This window comes from Budorcas taxicolor, chromosome 8, assembly GCF_023091745.1.
Source record: "Budorcas taxicolor isolate Tak-1 chromosome 8, Takin1.1, whole genome shotgun sequence".
Classification (NCBI taxonomy): Eukaryota; Metazoa; Chordata; class Mammalia; order Artiodactyla; family Bovidae; genus Budorcas; species Budorcas taxicolor.
In genome coordinates, this window is record NC_068917.1 from 116,232,579 (window position 1) to 116,250,009 (window position 17,431).

General features: G+C 48.4%; 1 protein-coding gene across 1 annotated transcript in view; it reads right to left on the reverse strand.

Annotated features, from left to right (window-relative positions):
- Nucleotides 1-8,968: 8,968 nt before the first annotated feature.
- The window catches only part of LOC128052131 (histone-lysine N-methyltransferase PRDM7-like), a 40,297-nt gene continuing 31,834 nt past the window's right edge, over nt 8,969-17,431 (reverse strand). Inside the window, 1 exon segment of the mRNA XM_052644573.1 lies at nt 8,969-9,347. Coding sequence (XP_052500533.1) covers nt 8,969-9,347 — 379 coding nt within the window.

Here is a 17,431-nt window from a genome sequence, read left to right on the forward strand (position 1 = left end):
ACCACAGTTCAAAAGCAGCAATTCTTTGGCGCTCAGCTTTCTTCACAGTCCAACTCTCACATCCATACATGACTACTGGAAAAACCATGGTTTTGACTAGATGGACTTTTGTCGGCAAAGCAATATCTCTGCTTTTGAATATGTTGTAAAAGTTGGTCATAGCTTTTCTTCCAAGGAGTAAGCATCTTTTAATTTCATGGCTGCAGTCACCATCAGCAGTGATTTTGGAGCCCCCAAAAATAAAGTCTGTCACTGTTTCCATTGTTTCGCCATCCATTTGCCATGAAGTGATGGGACCAGATGCCATGATCTTCGTTTTCTGAATGTTGAGTTCTAAGCCAGCTTTTTCACTCTCCTCTTTCACTTTCATCAAGAGGCTCTTTAGTTTCTCTTCACTTTCTGCCATAAAGGTGGTGTCATCTGCATATCTGAGATTATTGATATTTCTCCCAACAATCTTGATTCCAGTTTATGGTTCATCCAGCCTGGCATTTTGCATGATGTACCCTGCATAGAAGTTAAATAAGCAGGGTGATAATATACAGCCTTGATGTATTCCTTTCCTGATTTGGAACCAGTCTCTTGTTCTACGCCCAGTTCTAACTGTTGCTTCCTGACCTGCATACAGATTTCTCAGGAGGCAGGTCAAGTGGTCTGGTATTCCTCTTTCAGAATTTTCCACAGTTTGATGTAATCCACACAGTCAGAGGCTTTGGCATAGTCAATAAAGCAGAAGTAGATGTTTTTCTGGAACTCTCTTGCTTTTTCCATGATACAATGGATGTTGGCAATTTGATCTCTGGTTCCTCTGCCTTTTCAAAATCCAGCTTGAACATCTGGAAATTTATGGTTCACATACTGTTGATGCTTGGCTTGGAGAATTTTGAGCATTACTCTGCTAGCATGTGAGATGAGTGCAATTGTGTGGTAGTCTGAGCACTCTTTGTCATTCCCCTTCAGTGAGATTGGAATGAAAACTGACCTTTTCCAGTCCTGTGGCCACTGCTGAGTTTTCCAAATTTGCTGGCATATTGAGTGCAGCACTTTCACAGCATCATCTTTTAGGATTTGAAATAGCTCAACTGGAATTCCATCACCTCCACTAGCTTTGTTCATAGTGATGCTTCCTAAAGCCCACTTGAGTTCTCATTCCAGGATGTCTGGCTCTGGGTGAGTGATCACACCATCCTGGTTATCTGGGTCATGAAAATTTATTTTGCATAGTTCTTCTGTGTATTCTTGCCACTTCTTCTTAATATTGTCTGCTTCTGTTAGGGCCATACCATTTCTGTCCTTTTTTTGTGTCCATATTTTCATTAAATGTTTCCTAGGTTTTATTTTCTTGACGAGATCTCTAGTCTTTTCCATTCTATTGTTTTCCTCTATTTCTTTGCATTGATCATTGAGGAAGGCTTTCTTATCTCTCCTTGCTAGTCTTTGGAACTCTGCATTCAGATGGGTATATCTTTCCTTTTTTTTTTTTGCCTTTCACTTCTCTTCTTTTCACAGCTATTTGTAAGGCCTCCTCAGGCAACCATTTTGCCTTTTTGCATTTCTTTTTCTTGGGGGTGGTCTTGATCACTGCCTCCTGTACAATGTCCTGAACCTCCATCCATAGTTCTTTAGGTACTCTGTCTATCAGGTTTAATCCCTTGAATCTATTTCTCACTTCCACTGTATAGTCATAAAGGTTTTGATTTAGGTCATACCTTAATGGTCTAGTGGTTTTCCCTATTTTCTTCAATTTAAGTCTGAATTTTGCAATGAGGAGTTCATGATCTGAGCCACAGTCAGCTCCCAGTCAGACTGTATAGAGCTTCTCCATCTTTGGCTGCAAAGAATGAAATCAATCTGATTTCGGTATTGACTGTCTTGTGATGTCCATGTGTAGAGTCTTCTCTTGGGTTGTTGGAAGAGGGTGTTTGCTATGACCAGCGCGTTCTCTTGGCAAAACTCTATTAGCCTTTGTCCTGCTTCATTCTGTACTCCAAGGCCAAATTTGCCTGTTACTCCAGGTGTTTCTTGACTTCCTACTTTTGCATTCCAGTCCCCTATAATGAAAAGGACATCTATTTTTGGGTGTTTGTTCTAAAAGGTCTTGTAGGTCTTCATAGAACCATTCAGCTTTAGCTTCTTCAGCATTGCTTGTTGGGATATAGACTTGGATTACTGTGATGTTGAATGATTTGCCTTGGAAACGAAGGGAGATCATTCTGTTATTTTTGAGATGGCACCCAAATACTGCATTTCAGCCTCTTTTGTTGACTAGGAGGGCTACTCCATTACTGTTAAGGGACCCTTGCCCACAGTAGTAGATATAATGGTCATCTGAATTAAATTTACCCATTCCACTGCATCTTAGTTCACTGATTCCTAAAACATTGATGTTCACTCTTGCTGTCTCCTGTTTGACCACTTCTAATTTACCTGGATTTGCGGACCCGCCATTCCAGGTTCCTGTGCAAAATTGCTCTTTAACCACATTGGGCTTTCCTTCCATCACTAGCTGCATCCGTGACTGGCTGCTGCTTTTGCTTTGAGTCCATCTTTTCATTCTTTCTGGAGTTATTTCTCTATTCTTCTCCAGGAGCATATTGGGCACCCACCAACCTGGGGATTTCAACTTTCAGTGTCCTATCTTTTTGCCTTTTCATACGGTTCATGGGGTTCTCAAGGTAAGAATACTGAAGCGGTTTGCCAATCCCTTCTCCAGTACATTAGATGTAATATTTACAATTAAATAAAATTTGCTGGAAATAGAGACATCTAGGCCATAGCTATATTAAAGCTACAATTATTCCCCTCTCACTGAGATGAAAATAATACAGTCTTCTACAGTGAAGAAGGAGAAGGATGGCCAGACCCACAGAGATTTCAGGGTTCAGGCCATGAGAAGCGGCTGCATGCACGGGTGGCGCTGTGTGCCAGGTGAGGGCTGCTGCAAGGAGCAGCGAGGATCAGAGTGACTTTCTGTATCTTGTTTCTGCAGAATTAAGTTTCAGATTTGTTACATTTTTAATTCAAAGTTTATTATACATTATTAGTTATAAAAGAGAAAAGAAAACTCACAATGTTTGAAGTAACAAAGGCTGCTATGTTCAAAAATCATAGAAAAAAATGCAGTTGAAACATTTGGTGGTCCTAAAGCACCCCCACCCCCCTACTCCCATCACCACCAAAAGCAGAAGAAACGCTGTGATTATAAACTCCAGCTTGTATGATTTGTGCTTGGGGGGAAATCATGGCAGAATTATGAGCCACTGAGACTTTTCGATCTCTTAACAGTAAGATAGTCAATAGTTGATAGATTGGTTTTCTAAATTTCTATATTCATTTGGCCTTGCTTAGCAAAGGTGGTCTTCAGTGATTCCAGAATCACCCCACTGCACCATTTCCAAGACATTATTTTCTTTTCTTTTGAACACAGCTGGTCACAAACTAGCTGTGCCATTGCAGAAGCTATGGGTCCCACATCTTCTAGCAGAGAAATGCACATCATGGTTGGGAACAGGCCTTACTTTAGGGCTCGTTTCTGGTCTAAGATCCGATCTGTGCAGCCTTTGCATCAGTTTAGCCTGACCTTCACTTCCAGTTATTTCCCGTTCCTCTTGCCACTTTCCTTGGAGGCACCTCTGGAATAGCCTCCCTCAAGTGTGAGGTGACCTCTCACTCATTCCAGGCATTGTACTCTGACTCCAAATACCTTTTTGTGCGAGAATAGATTTCTTCTTTACTCTCGCAGAGGCAGCCCCTGTGTCCCCACCTCAGAGATGGCTGTCTGCCGCCCCAGTATTTCCTAGACAGTCAGGGCCCTTACTGCGCTTCTGTAGCCTGCTTCTTACATCTCTAGGTCTGCTCTGCCAGGATGAGCCTTCGGCACAAGCGTAGGCTGTGCAGGAGCAGGCTGGGTTAGCGGTGGCAGCAGTAACCAGCTGGTGTGCTCACACACGGTTCAGCTCTAGATTTCTGCCTGGCACTCTAAAAGCGTTCAAAGGTTTAAATTCATGTGAAGATTTTCCTTAGAAAGAGAACTGTTGGCTTGAACAGAGTCTTGAGTGTAAGCTGATTCTGCTAGTTTGTTTCTGTGTTCGGTAGCTGTTAGATCCAGACCTAAGCAGTGATTCTGCCTGTAACAGTTGAGTGGTCCTGGGAGGTCACTCAGTGTTTCTCAGCTGAAGTCTCATCACGAGGAACATTTTCTCGTGGCCTTGTCAGCACTTTTGGTGAATAATGCGTACTAATCGCTTCAGTCGTGTCCGACTCTTGGTGACCCCGTGGGCTGCAGCCCGCCAGGCTCCTCTGTCCATGGGCTTCTCCATGCAGGAACACTGGAGTGGGCTGCCATTTCCTTCTCTAGGTGAATAATTGTAAGCACAACACATTCAGCTTTCTGGAACCTGGCACAGAGTAGGTGCTTGCTAAGTATCAGCTCTGTTGATAAGATTAAGTTAAAAGGAACTTTCAGAAATAATGGGAGCATCATTACAGTAACGTGCATAGAAGAATCATCTGCTGCGGCACATTCCATCAGCTCTTCAGCAAGAACAGGAGCACTGCCTACAGATGCGGTCGGTGACTAAAGAGAAACGTGCTCTAATCGCCTTTAAAATGCTCTACTTCACGACTTTGACGGGTCTTTACACCTGCAGATTCTGGAGAAAGAGACCCTGAGTGGGATCGAGAGTGATGACTCGCGTGTTTTGATCTAGAGCCGAAGTCCAGGAGCACTGCTTCAGGCTACAGATTCCAAGGGCACCGGGGCTCATCAGGAGTGCTTCTTCCTGCCCTCAGGAGTCTGGCAAGTTCCTGTTTCCAGAGAGTATCCAGACAGGCATTCTAGTAACTCACTGAGACTTAGGAATGTTGCCTGCTTAATCAATACTTTTGCTTTTGTATAGCATGATATTGGAGAAGGCAATGGCACCCCACTCCAGTACTCTTGCCTGGAAAATCCCATGGATGGAGGAGCCTGGTGGGCTGCAGTCCATGAGGTCTCTAAGAGTTGGACACGACTGAGCGACTTCACTTTGACTTTTCACTTTCATGCATTGGACAAGGAAATGGCAACGCACTCCAGTGTTCTTGCCTAGAGAATCCCAGGGATGGGGGAGCCTGGTGGGCTGCCGTCTATGGGGTCGCACAGAGTCAGACACGACTGAAGCAACTTAGCAGCAGCAGCAGCAGCAGCAGCATGATATTATTTATCTAAGTATCACTTTTGAGGCTATTAGTTCATATAGTTCATTTTCAAGATTTTCACATATTATCAGAGTCATAGCTAACGTCAGTGGCCCCTAAGATAAGAGGGCTTTTTAAAAAAAAATAATTCACACATCTGCCAACAAACATGATGCAAAGGTTAGAACCTCCTACTGTTTCTTCTGTGGAGACTATGACAGTGCGTTTTAGCATCATGACTGTAAAATAGCCTGTCACATAGTCAGCAGTGTAAAGGGCTTTTGTTTCTTTTCTTCGTGGACTTTGGAATATAATGTGTCTACTCACCAAGGCAGGTGGTTCTGTAGCAGCAGCACATGTCAGGGTTTCAGGTCCCAGCGGCTGAGTCTCCTCACTGCTGGGGCCACTCCCAACCTGTACCGACCGAAGCTTCGCCCAGCGTCTTTACCTTCCGAGCACATCTCTCCCCTGGTTGCAGGTGACACATTGACAGTGGAGCCAAAGTAAACAGGCTCCGGGAAATGGGAGGTGATTCTCAGAAAGGGAGGGACTTCCCAGGTGGCTCAGATGGTAAAGCATCTGTCTACAATGTGGGAGGCCTGGGTTTGATCCCTGGATCAGGAAGATCCACTGGAGAAGGAAATGGCAATCCACTCCAGTACTATTGCCTGGAAAATCCCATGGACAGAGTAGCCTGGTAGGCTACAGTCCATGGGGCCACAAAGAGTTGGACATGACTGAGCGACGTTCCTTCTCAGAAAGGGAGGGCTGAGTCTTCGACAAGGCTGATGGGACAGAGTCAAGCTTGTCTAATGAGTAAATACAATGTGTATCTTTTAATTAAATATTAAACCATAATTGAGTGAGTGTGGAAAGTGCCTAACATGACTTAGACCCCAGATTTCAGATGGGGAAGAGCTGCTGTTTTAACCTAAAGGAGCAGAGCGTGGTTGAGGGGCTAGGGACTGAGGGGTAGGCTGCACTCCCAGCCCCTTCAATCGGCACCACCAGTTTTATCTATTTTATAAATAAGGATTCTGTTTAAAAATGATTTAAACAGCTCAATCCAATTTCCCGTTTTACCAGCGAAACGTGATGAACCCCAGAGTGGTTAACTGGTCTGGTCACAGTCATCCAGGCCTCAGCCTTCTTTCATCTGCAAACGTGGAAGAGCAGTAGAGGCTTCTGCAGCCGCAGAGTTGGATGCAGTGATCACACTGTCTCCCCCTCTGTCCCGATGTTCCACTCCTGTGGGGGCGGCTGGGAAAGGGCTAGTGACTCAGTGGTGAACGGCACGAGCTCCGGTGTTGCCGTTCTTGTCGTTTGTTGCGTGGCGACCAGCAGCACAGCAGGCACCCCGTGGCTTCTAGCGTCTGGCTTCCTTCACTTCTTTCACTTTTTCCAGAGTTCAGCTGTCTGATAGCATGGATCCATCCTTCATACCTTATTACAGCTGAATGATGGTCCATTATATATACGGATGTATATGTGGATATAGCATATATCACTTATGCATCCAACAGCTGATATAGACTTTTAGGTTCTTCTTTTGAAGTATTATGACTAATACTGCTATGCACATTTGTGTACAAGATTTTGTGTGCACATGTGTTTTCAATTTCCTTGGGTTTACACACAGAAGTAGAATGGGTGGCTCAAATGTTAATTCTACGTTTGACTTTTTGAGAAACTGCCAGACTGTATTCCAAAGAAGCAACACTATTTTAGATTTCATTTATGTTTTCTCCCTTCTGTTTTCCTTTTTCTCTCTTTGTGGAATTCTGTTATAAACTGTGAAGGTGAATCGGCAAAATAAACACAGTTTCTTCAATAAGTCAACTACCAAAAAAAAAAGATAGGAGGATAATTTATTAACTATCAGTTCAGTTCAGTCGCTCAGTCGTGTCTGACTCTTTGCAACCCCATGAATCGCAGCACACCAGGCCTCCCTGTCCATCCCCAACTCCCAGAGTTCGCTCAGACTCATGTCCATCAAGTCCGTGATGCCATCCAGCCATCTCATCCTCGGTCATCCCCTTCTCTTCCTGCCCCCAATCCCTCCCAGCATCAGGGTCTTCTCCAATGAGTCAACTCTTCGCATGAGGTGGCCAAAGTACTGGAGTTTCAGCTTTAGCATCATTACTTCCAAAGAAATCCCAGGGCTGATCTCCTTCAGAATGGACTGGTTGGATCTCCTTGCAGTCGAAGGGACTCTCAAGAGTCTTCTCCAACACCACAGTTCAAAAGCATCAACTCTTTGGTGCTCAGCCTTCTTCACAGTCCAACCCTCACATCCACACATGACCACTGGAAAAACCATACCCTTGACTAGATGGACCTTAGTTGGCAAAGTAATGTCTCTGCTTTTGAATATGCTACCTAGGTTGGTCATAACTTTTCTTCCAAGGAGTAAGCGTCTTTTAATTTCATGGCTGCAGTCACTATCTGCAGTGATTTTGGAGCCCCAAAAAATAAAGTCTGACACTGTTTCCACTGTTTCCCCATCTATTTCCCACGAAGTGATGGGACCGGATGCCATGATCTTCATTTTCTGAATGTTGAGCTTTAAGCCAACTTTTTCACTCTCCTCTTTCACTTTTATCAAGAGGCTTTTTAGCTCCTCTTCACTTTCTGCCATAAGGGTGGTATAGACATAAAAAACATTGCAACCAATTACACAGCACTCTGAGAATGACTGTGCCCTCCTGGATGGCCAATATCCCAAATATTTGGGGTAGTCTTGGGCAAACCAGAGCAGTGTGTCACCTTCTGTGACGCAACTGGCCACTATCAATAGGAATTCAGCCAAATCAAAGTGTTTTCCAACTGGATTAGTCTTCCAAGTCTTTAGACCAGGAACTCTTGTACTCTTAAGCTTAACCCTAACCCTAACCCTACATCCGGGTCTATCAGAGTGCTCTCAGAGCCACAATAGAGAGGAGACTCTGCTGCGTGTGTCTGACTTGTGCTGTGCACTTAGTTGCCCAGTCATGTCCAGCTCTTTGTGACCCCATGGACCGTAGCCGGGCTAACCCGCCAGGCTAATGCCAGGCGTAGTGATGGGGCGGGTGCACGGTGACTGCAGCCACGAAATGAAAAGACACTTGCTCCCAGGAAGGAAGGCTCTGACAGACCTAGATGGTGTGTTGAAAAGCAGAGACATCACCTTGTCCACAAAGGTGCATATATTCAAAGCCATGGTTTTTCCAGAGAGTTGGACCATAAAGAAGGCTGAGCACTGAAAAACTGATGCTTCTGAACTGTGGTGCTGGAGAAGACTCTTGAGAGTCCCTTGGACTGCAAGGAGATCCAACCAGTCCATCCTAAAGGAGATCAGTCCTGAATAGTCATTGGAAGGACTGATGCTGAAACTCCAATACTTTGGCCACTTGATGTGAAGAACTGACTCATTGGAAAAGACCCTGATGCTGGGAAAGACTGAAGGTGGGAGGAGAAGAGAGTGACGGAAGAAAAGATGGTTTCATGGCATCACCGACTCGATGGACATGAGTTTGAGCAAACTCTGGGAGACAATGAAGGACCAGGAAGCCTGGCGTGCTGCAGTCCATGGGGTCACAAAGAGTCAGACATGACTGAGCGACGGAACCACCAAGATTAAAGTTGTTATTCTGGAAGCCGCCACAAGGCGGCAGCATTTCCTCATGTCCGGCTCTGGTTCACCCAGGCGGCCGGAGCCTGGGGGGAAATTCTGTTCGCGGACTGTGAGCGCGGGAAGTGTGGCAGCAATCACCAAAGGCTTGTTTGTGTCTCATGACTTCTCCCTTACGGTTTATTCCTGGGACACATCTCTGTTCTTGAAACCATCCTCTGCGCAGTGTGCTGTCACCGCAGCTGGGGGGACCCGAAGAAAGGAGGCGGAGGGGGGAGCCCCGGGGCCTCCTAGCGCTCTCCCAGCGCAGAGGCTGCACCGTCGGGGCGCAGTGGGCTCGCTCTCTCTGCGGGACCGGGAGGCCGCGGGCCGGTGAAGAGGTCGCAGGCGCAGTGGGCTCGCTCTCTCTGCGGGACCGGGAGGCCGCGGGCCGGTGAAGAGGTCGCAGGCGCTCCGGTCCATGAGCGGATGGCTGGCCACGCGGGCCGGGACACTCTCCTCCGTCTCTCGGACACAGGGCTTCCCAGCCTCGGCCCCAGCCTCCTCGGGCTCCGGAGATCTGACGGCAGCTCAGGGCGTCAGTGCTAAAGGGGACTGGAGTAGGCATTTTCTTTCTTTCTTTCTTTCTTTTTTTTTGTTTTCAAGTATAATTTGAATTGGAGTATGTAGGTGAATTACAATGTTGTGTGTGTGTGTGTGTTTTCCTTGATTCAGTTATACAGACATACGTTCCTTTACTGGTCCTTTTCCCATGTAGCTTATTACAGAGGGTCGAGTAGCTTCCTTGCGCCACACAGTCTCTCTGTGGATTATTATGTAAGTAGCAGGGCGCATATGTAAATATCAGCCAGCTATCGTCCCTGGCCCCTCCCCTTTCTCTTTCCTAGGCCTGAGTCTGCCTTTGTTGGGTAAAGACATTCATTTTGTATCCATTATTAGATTCTACCTGAAAGTGCTATCATATGTATCCATTATTAGATTCTACCTGAAAGTGATAGCATATGATACTAGCCTTTCTGTGTCTTTCTTTACTCCATTTGATCAGCTCTACTTTCTTCCCTGTGACTGGAAATGGCGTTATTTCACCCTTCTCTGTGGCTGAGTAATACTGTGTTGCTGTGCAAGTACCCTCTTCTTCACGTATCCATCTGCCCTTTGACAAGTAGGCTGCTTCCCTGTCTTAGCTATGGTACCTAGTGCAACTGGGATCTTAGGGGTTCAGGTGTCTTTCAAGGTTTTGTTTTTCTCCAAATCTATGCCCAGATGTGGGATTTCAGGGTCCTACGGTGATTCTGTTGAGTTTTTGAGAGAAACTCCATACTTTTCTTTCTAGTTGATGTATCAGTTTGCTTTCTCAAAAACCACTGCAGGAGGGCACCTGCTCTCCACACACTCTCCAACATTTATTGTCACAGGTTTTTTTTAAAAGGCCATTTGACCGGTGTGAGTTGGTACGTCACTGGACTTTTGAGTTACCTATTTATAGAATAATGGGTTATGCTGAGCACCTTCTCGTCTGATGAATGACCTTCTCTATGCCTTCTTTGGAGAAATGTCCAGTTAGGTCATTGGCCCATTTTTTGCTGTGTGTTTATATATATATGTGTGTGTATCTGTATATGTATTGAGCCGCGCAAGCTGCTTACATGAGGTTGTTGTGATATTCTCCTTTGCAAATATTTTTCCCATCCTGAGGATGGTCTTTTTCTTCTGTTTTAGGTTTCATTTGCTCTGCCAAGGCTTTGAAAGTTAGCTAGGTCCCATTTGTTTATTTTAGTTTTTTCATTATTCTAAGAGGTGGATGCAAAAAGAACCTTCTGCGATTTATGTCAAAGCATGATCTGCCTATATACACCTCAAGAGGCTTATAGGGTCTGACGTAACATTCAGATCTGTGAACTGTTTGGAACTTAGCTTTGTGCGTGGTTGTAGGGAGTATTCTAATTCTATTCTTGTTTCCCTTGCTTAAGGAGCCTGCACCCCCTCCTCAATAGTGGCTGTTCCCAATTTGTGTTTCCAGCACCTGAAGAAGAGGGTTCCCTTCCCATCGCACTCTCCTCAGGGTGTGACGCTTGTAGGGTTGACAGTGGCCCTTCTGACTGGTGTGAGGTGATACCTTGTTTACTTTTGATTTCGTTTCTCTAATATTTAGTGATGTTGACATCTTTTCCTGTGACTTTTTTACAAAGGTGTAATATAAACTTTCCCCTTGAAATTGGCTTCCTGAAGGTCTTCCAAGTTTTGCATTCTTCTTCAGGGACCAGTCCTTGGATATTTCTTGAAATCGGGTATTTTTCACCTGTAGCCCCACAGGCCTTGTGAATGCTGAGCGTCCACAGCACAGCGTTTCACGCTGTTGTCAGTCACTGAGTTGTGTCGTGAGTTGGATGTGAGTGTGTGCGTCTCTTTCTGTCATGTCACTTTGTTCATTTGTATGAACTGACAGAATACACCTGTCAGTGGTATCTTAGGTCATTTCTCTTTCTGACTTACTTCCCTTAGTATGATAACCATTTGGTCTGTCCATGCTGGGGCCATTGGCATTATTCTGTTCTCTTTCATAACTCAGCAGGGCTCCAGTGAAGAGGGTATCACTAAGTGTTCATGTTTTGGTCAATGGACTCGAGAGGTCTACAGTAGCTGGCGCGACATTTAGATCTGTGGGCTGTTTGGAACCTAGTTCCAGGTTTGGCTGGTCGGCTGGCTGCGTTTGGCTGACCCCAGTGCCCTGCGGGCTGTCAGCCATGCTGCCCTGAAATCAGCGCTGCGTGTGCCGTTTCTAATTCTGACTTTCTCTGGGTCTAAGTCCAGGAGTGGGACTGCCAGATTTTGCAGCTCCACTGCGCTTAGACTTTTTTAAGGGGCCTCTGTGCTGTTTTCCATAGTCCCTGTTCCAACTAACATCCCGATAAATAGCGAAGGACGACTCTGTTTCCCTAGCCCTCTGTAGGACTTATTCCTGGTAGGTCTTTTGGATGTTGGTCTTCCCGACCAGTGCGAGGTGACTCGTCGTGGTAGTTTTGATTTCCATTCATTTGATATTTAGTGAGGTGGAGTATCTGTGCAGGTCCTTTTCTGATCTTATACAGTATGAGTACAATTTACCAGTTGAAATTGGTTTATTGAAAGTGTGCCCTGTTTTAAATTATTTTCCAATGATTACACAGCGACATTATTTGAAGGCAGGTGTCATATACAGCCTCACAGCCCTGGTGAATCTGAGCCCCGCAGCCCTGGTGAATTCTGAGCCCCTCAGCCCTGGTTTTAAAGTTGTTGCTATGGGGACTGGCCACAAGGCGCAGCACTTCGCCACGCCCATCTCTGGTCTCTAGGGCGAGCAGAGCCTTAGGGGAGCCTCAGTGAGCCTCCAGGTTCACCCTGTCCTGGAGCCCTCTTGGTCAATTACCGAGGCGATTGCATCTTTACTATTTAAAATTAAGTAACTGTCCGGGTGGATGGCATCACCGACTCAATGGACATGAGTTTGAGTAAGTCCCTGGAGATGGTGAAGGACAGGGAAGCCTGGCGTGCTGCAGTCCACGGGGTCGCAAAGAGTGGGACACACTGAGCGACTGAACAGCAGCAAACTGTTCGGGTGCGTGAGACGCTGATCGGTGTGTTTGGGTTTCCCTGGTGGCTCAGCTGGTAAAGATTCTGCCTGCAATGTGGAGACCTGGGTTCCATCCCTGGGTTGGGAAGATCCCCTGGAGGAGGGGACGGCTGTGTATTTAATTCTTGCTTTTCAGTGCTTAGTGACAGCATGCTACTTTGGTCACCTCTTTAAAAACCCTATCATCTCCAAATCCAGCCCTATCCTGGTGTCTTGGGGGTTCAGAACGTGAATTTAGGGGCACATGACGGAGCCCGCAATGCCCTGCTTCGGAACGAGCTGACATGTGCCTCAGTTCCTCTTTCCCTCAAGTCCCTCGGCGGTGATGCGGCGGCCGAGGGATGGGCCACGCCTGCCCCGCTTGCGGCCCAGCTGCGCAGCCCTTCTCAGCTTCCCTTGACCAGGCAGCAGCAGCTTCAGCCCTCCTGAGGTTCTGGGGGGCTCTGTCCTTGTCCTGCTGAGGAGTAGTTCTGGGGTGCTGTGTCTTTGTCCTCCCGAGGAGCAGTTTTGGGGGGCTGTGTCTCTTGTCCCCCTGAGGAGAGGTTCTGGGGTGCTGTGTCCCTTGTCCTCCTGAGGAGCGGTTCTGGGGTGCTGTGTCCTTGTCCTGCTGAGGAGTAGTTCTGGAGTGCTGTGTCTTTGTCCTCCTGAGCAGTTCTGGGGTGCTGTGTCCTTGTACCCCTGAGGAGAGGTTCTGGGGTGCTGTGTCCTTGTCCTGCGGAGGAGTAGTTCTGGAGTGCTGTGTCTTTGTCCTCCTGAGCAGTTCTGGGGTGCTGTGTCCTTGTACCCCTGAGGAGAGGTTCTGGGGTGCTGTGTCCCTTGTCCTCCTGAGGAGCAGTTCTGGGGTGCTGTGTCCCTTGTCCCCCTGAGGAGAAGTTCTTGGGTGCTATGTCCTTGTCCCCTTGAGGAGCAGTTCGGGGGGGGGCTGTGTCCCTTGTCCCCCTAAGGAGAGGTTCTGGGGTGCGGTTCTGTGTCCTTGTCTCCCTGAGGAGAGATTCTGGGGTGCTGTGTCCCTTGACCCCCAGAGAAGAGGTTCTGGGGTGCTGTGTCCTTGTCTTGCTGAGGAGTGGTTTTGGGGGGCCGTGTCCCTGTCCTCCTGAGGAGAGGTTCTGGGGGGCTGTTGCGGGGGGCGCTCCGCAGAAAGAGAGAGGCAGTGGAACTTCCCTCAGCAAAGCCGAGAGGCCCCGAGGAGAGGTGAGCCTGCTGTCTGCCAACCCAGCCCCTCCGCGAGTGAGAGACAATCAGACGTGACACAGGTTCCCTCTGAGCAGTTCCGCTTTATTGCCACAAACTCTTGGTTTATATAGGCAAGCAAGGGGGTTTTGCAAGGGACTTTCCATAGTTGCACCAATCACGTTAAAGGTCAAATTGTAAATGCCATAGTTGCACCAATCACATTAAAGGTCAAATCATAATATGCCATAGTTGCACCAGTCACGTTAAAGGTCAAGTCATCATGCACCTTCATTGTAACAGGAGTCTACCGTGACCATGCGCTGTCCACTGCACGAATATCAAGACAGCCAATCAAAAGTTTTGACAAACAACTTAGGCGCCCTCATCTCTTCTGCCAGGCGCCATCTTAGCTCTAAACCGCAAAGCTAGCCCTTCTTTTCTAAGGTTTCCCATTTAGGGCCCCACAGGCTGTGTCCTTGTCCTCCTGAGGAGAGGTTCTAGGGTGCTGTGTCCTTGTCCTCCTGAGGAGAGGGTCTGGGAGGCTGTGTCCTTGTATCCTGAGGAATGGTTCTGGGGTGCTGTGTCCCTTGTCCCCTTGAGGAGAGGTTCTGGGGTGCTGTGTCCTTGTCCCCCTGAGGAGAGGTTCTGGGGGGCTGTGTCCTTGTCCTCCTGAGGAGAGGTTCTGGGAGGCTGTGTCCTTGTCCTCCTGAAGAATGGTTCTGGGGTGCTGTGTCCTTGTCCTCCTGAGGAGAGGTTCTAGGGTGCTGTGTCCTTGTCCTCCTGAGGAGAGGGTCTGGGAGGCTGTGTCCTTGTATCCTGAGGAATGGTTCTGGGGTGCTGTGTCCCTTGTCCCCTTGAGGAGAGGTTCTGGGGTGCTGTGTCCTTGTCCCCCTGAGGAGAGGTTCTGGGGGGCTGTGTCCTTGTCCTCCTGAGGAGAGGTTCTGGGAGGCTGTGTCCTTGTCCTCCTGAAGAATGGTTCTGGGGTGCTGTGTCCTTGTCCTCCTGAGGAGAGGTTCTAGGGTGCTGTGTCCTTGTCCTCCTGAGGAGAGGTTCTGGGAGGCTGTGTCCTTGTATCCTGAGGAATGGTTCTGGGGTGCTGTGTCCCTTGTCCCCTTGAGGAGAGGTTCTGGGGGGCTGTGTCCTTGTCCTCCTGAAGAATGGTTCTGGGGTGCGGTACTGTGTCCCTGTCCTTCTGGGGTGCTCAGTGTCTGGGAAACCAGGAGCCAGCAGTCTAGTGGGGATACTGGGAACTCTCAGGGTCCTGGCAAATGTCTCTCCCACCAGACGCCGCAGCAAAGGGGGAAACCTTGGGGGGAGTCACGGAGGGAGAGAGTCATGACCTGATTTATGCTGCAGGAAGAAAACGTTGAGCCTGGGGTGTGAGCGGCCCCCTGGGGTCAGGGAGCTTGGTTGGGGCCTGCTGGAGGGATTGGGCTTGGGCCAGGGCTGTGGGGGTGAGGGGAATCAGCATGGGGCCTGGCCAGAGGCTCTGCAGGAGGGTCTGACAGTCACTGGAGCACAAGGAAGTGGGGGCCTGGGAGGGCCTGGGTGGGGCTCAGCAACCGGAGAGGGTGGGACTTCTTCTGGGCATGGGGAGCAGCAGGATCTCAGCCCTCTGAGGGGCCTGTTAGCCCCCGAGATGAGATGTGGGTGCAGTGGTCGGGCCAGTGCGTCTGGCCTGGGAGAGGGGTCCAGGCTGGAGATGTTGCTGGAATCATCGCAGGAAGAGGAAAGGCCAGGAGGGGGCAGGGGTTACAGCAGACCGTGTCCAGTGACTGCAGTCCCGTCGGAACCAACTGAGAGCCCAAAGGAGTGGCTGTCAGGAGGTCAACTTCACTTTCTCATTCCTTTGTAAAACCACTGTGTCAGAATTAGGGACTCCGTCAGGAGACTTCAGAGCTCTGTGGTGCTGCGGCTTCATCAAAGGGCCCCAGGTGGAAGCAGAACCCCTGCAGGGCCCGCCTGTGTCCCCAGTGGGGAGGAGTCCCATCAGGGCACGGGGCTCACAGCCGTCGTCAGGGAACTCCTGCCCTCAGGACTGGCTCCTCCTTCCCACCAGCTGCTGGCCAGAGGCCCAGGCACCTGCATCCTGGCTCCAACCTCCCGGCCCTGGCTTCTGGGACAGCTTAGGGGTAAGTAAGACCCTCAAACTCCTGTGCCTGCCTGGGGTAAGAATGTCTAAAAATCTGCACCTCGCAGACCATGGAGGGCTGTTCCCAGCAGGTATAGCGGAAAGATGGGGTGTGAGATTCCTACGTGTGCAGGGCCTTCCCAGTGCAGAGATCTGTGCATTTCCCGGCCAGTCAGCTCCCCACGTCATCCTTCCAGGAAGCCCAGATCCAGGGTCAGGAGGGCAGAGGCCGTCCCCATGCTTGTCTGTAACTTCTCACCCCCACGGTGAGGAGCCTGGCTCCCACCATCTCCTGTTCATCTTTGCCTTGCCCCATAACAGAAGACACGTGCAGAAGTTTCAGCTTTCTTAGCTACTGCAGCCTGGAAAGAACCCCCAAAAATAAGCCCACTGTTTATGAAAGATCCATTTTGCCTTTAGTCTACACATTCTGTTAATTTCCAAAGTTGAGTCAGCACCTTTTGCCCCATCCCTTACACTGAGGCTACTTTGTATGTTTCTGTTATTCTGAGTCCAAGCTCACTCCACTGGCTGCACAATAGGCCAATGAATCCGAGGGACGAGGTGTTGAGGCAAAGAAGAGGCTTTAACTGGGGAGCCAGCAGGCTAGCCCCGCGAAACAACCACCTTATTGGGGTCTGGATGCCAGGGTCTTTTAGACTAGAGAGAAAGAAGCAATGAGGAACTACAGTCAAATGCAGCTTAGAGAGGGAGAGGCAGTGGGGAACTAAAGGGAAAGGGCCTTCAGTTTTGCAAAACATCTCCCACGGAATGTCCAGCGTTGGAAGCGGTGTGGGTAGGGACAAACTATTCCTCCATGAGCTGAACAAAGGCACTTCAGTTCACAGTCAAGCAGAGGGGTAGGGTCCTCCAGGCAAGCTACTGAGCATGATTATAATAATAAAAACAACAAAAAGCAAGTCACAAGTCACAGAAACAGCTTCCAACATGGAGTCAGAGTCGGCTTTCTCTCTACAGTGTGTATCCCACTGCTGCACCCAGAATAGCTGAATTTGAGTAGATTATGTTTACCCCTTGGGCCATACAGATCTGTGGGCTCAGACAAAAACAGGGACAGGCTTTCCATCCTACAGTTGAAGAAGAAAAGTTAAAATTTTACGTAACCCCCTGCTCCTTCTGCCTCTGTAACTCAGCTTGCTTCTCGCAAAGTCTGGATCACGGAGGTCATGTAGTCTCAGAAAGCAGGGATTTAAAATACTAGGAACCAGAGCTTATCTCACTCACCCTGTCCTGCTCTTTGCAATGGCCTAGCCCCTGCAAACCTGCTTAATCATGCCTGTCCAGGTCAGGCATCCCCCTCCCCATCTTGACTGCTGTTCCCACGCATGAGAAACCCCTTAGTTTAAACCAGCCTATTAACAGCTAGTGTTGCCTACTATAGTCTGTCTATAAAAACTCTGTAACCCTTTTGTTCGGGGCTCAGAGCTTGGAGTGTTAACTCCTCAGGGCCTGCTGGCATAATAAACCTGAGTTCTCCAACTCTCTAAGTGTGGTGCTTGGTTCTTTGAGCACTGGTTTCTGCAACGGTATGCCAGCTAAGATGTATTCTTTCTTTCCCATGGGCTGATGGCTCATCCTTCCCATTGCTGAGCAGTGTTCATTGCATGTGCCTGGGAGGAAAAACAGTTTTCCTCTAACCTAGGTGGTTAGTTGGGACTTTCCCTGTAAAAGACAAAAAAAGAGATTACCAGGAGCAAAACAGAAGTTT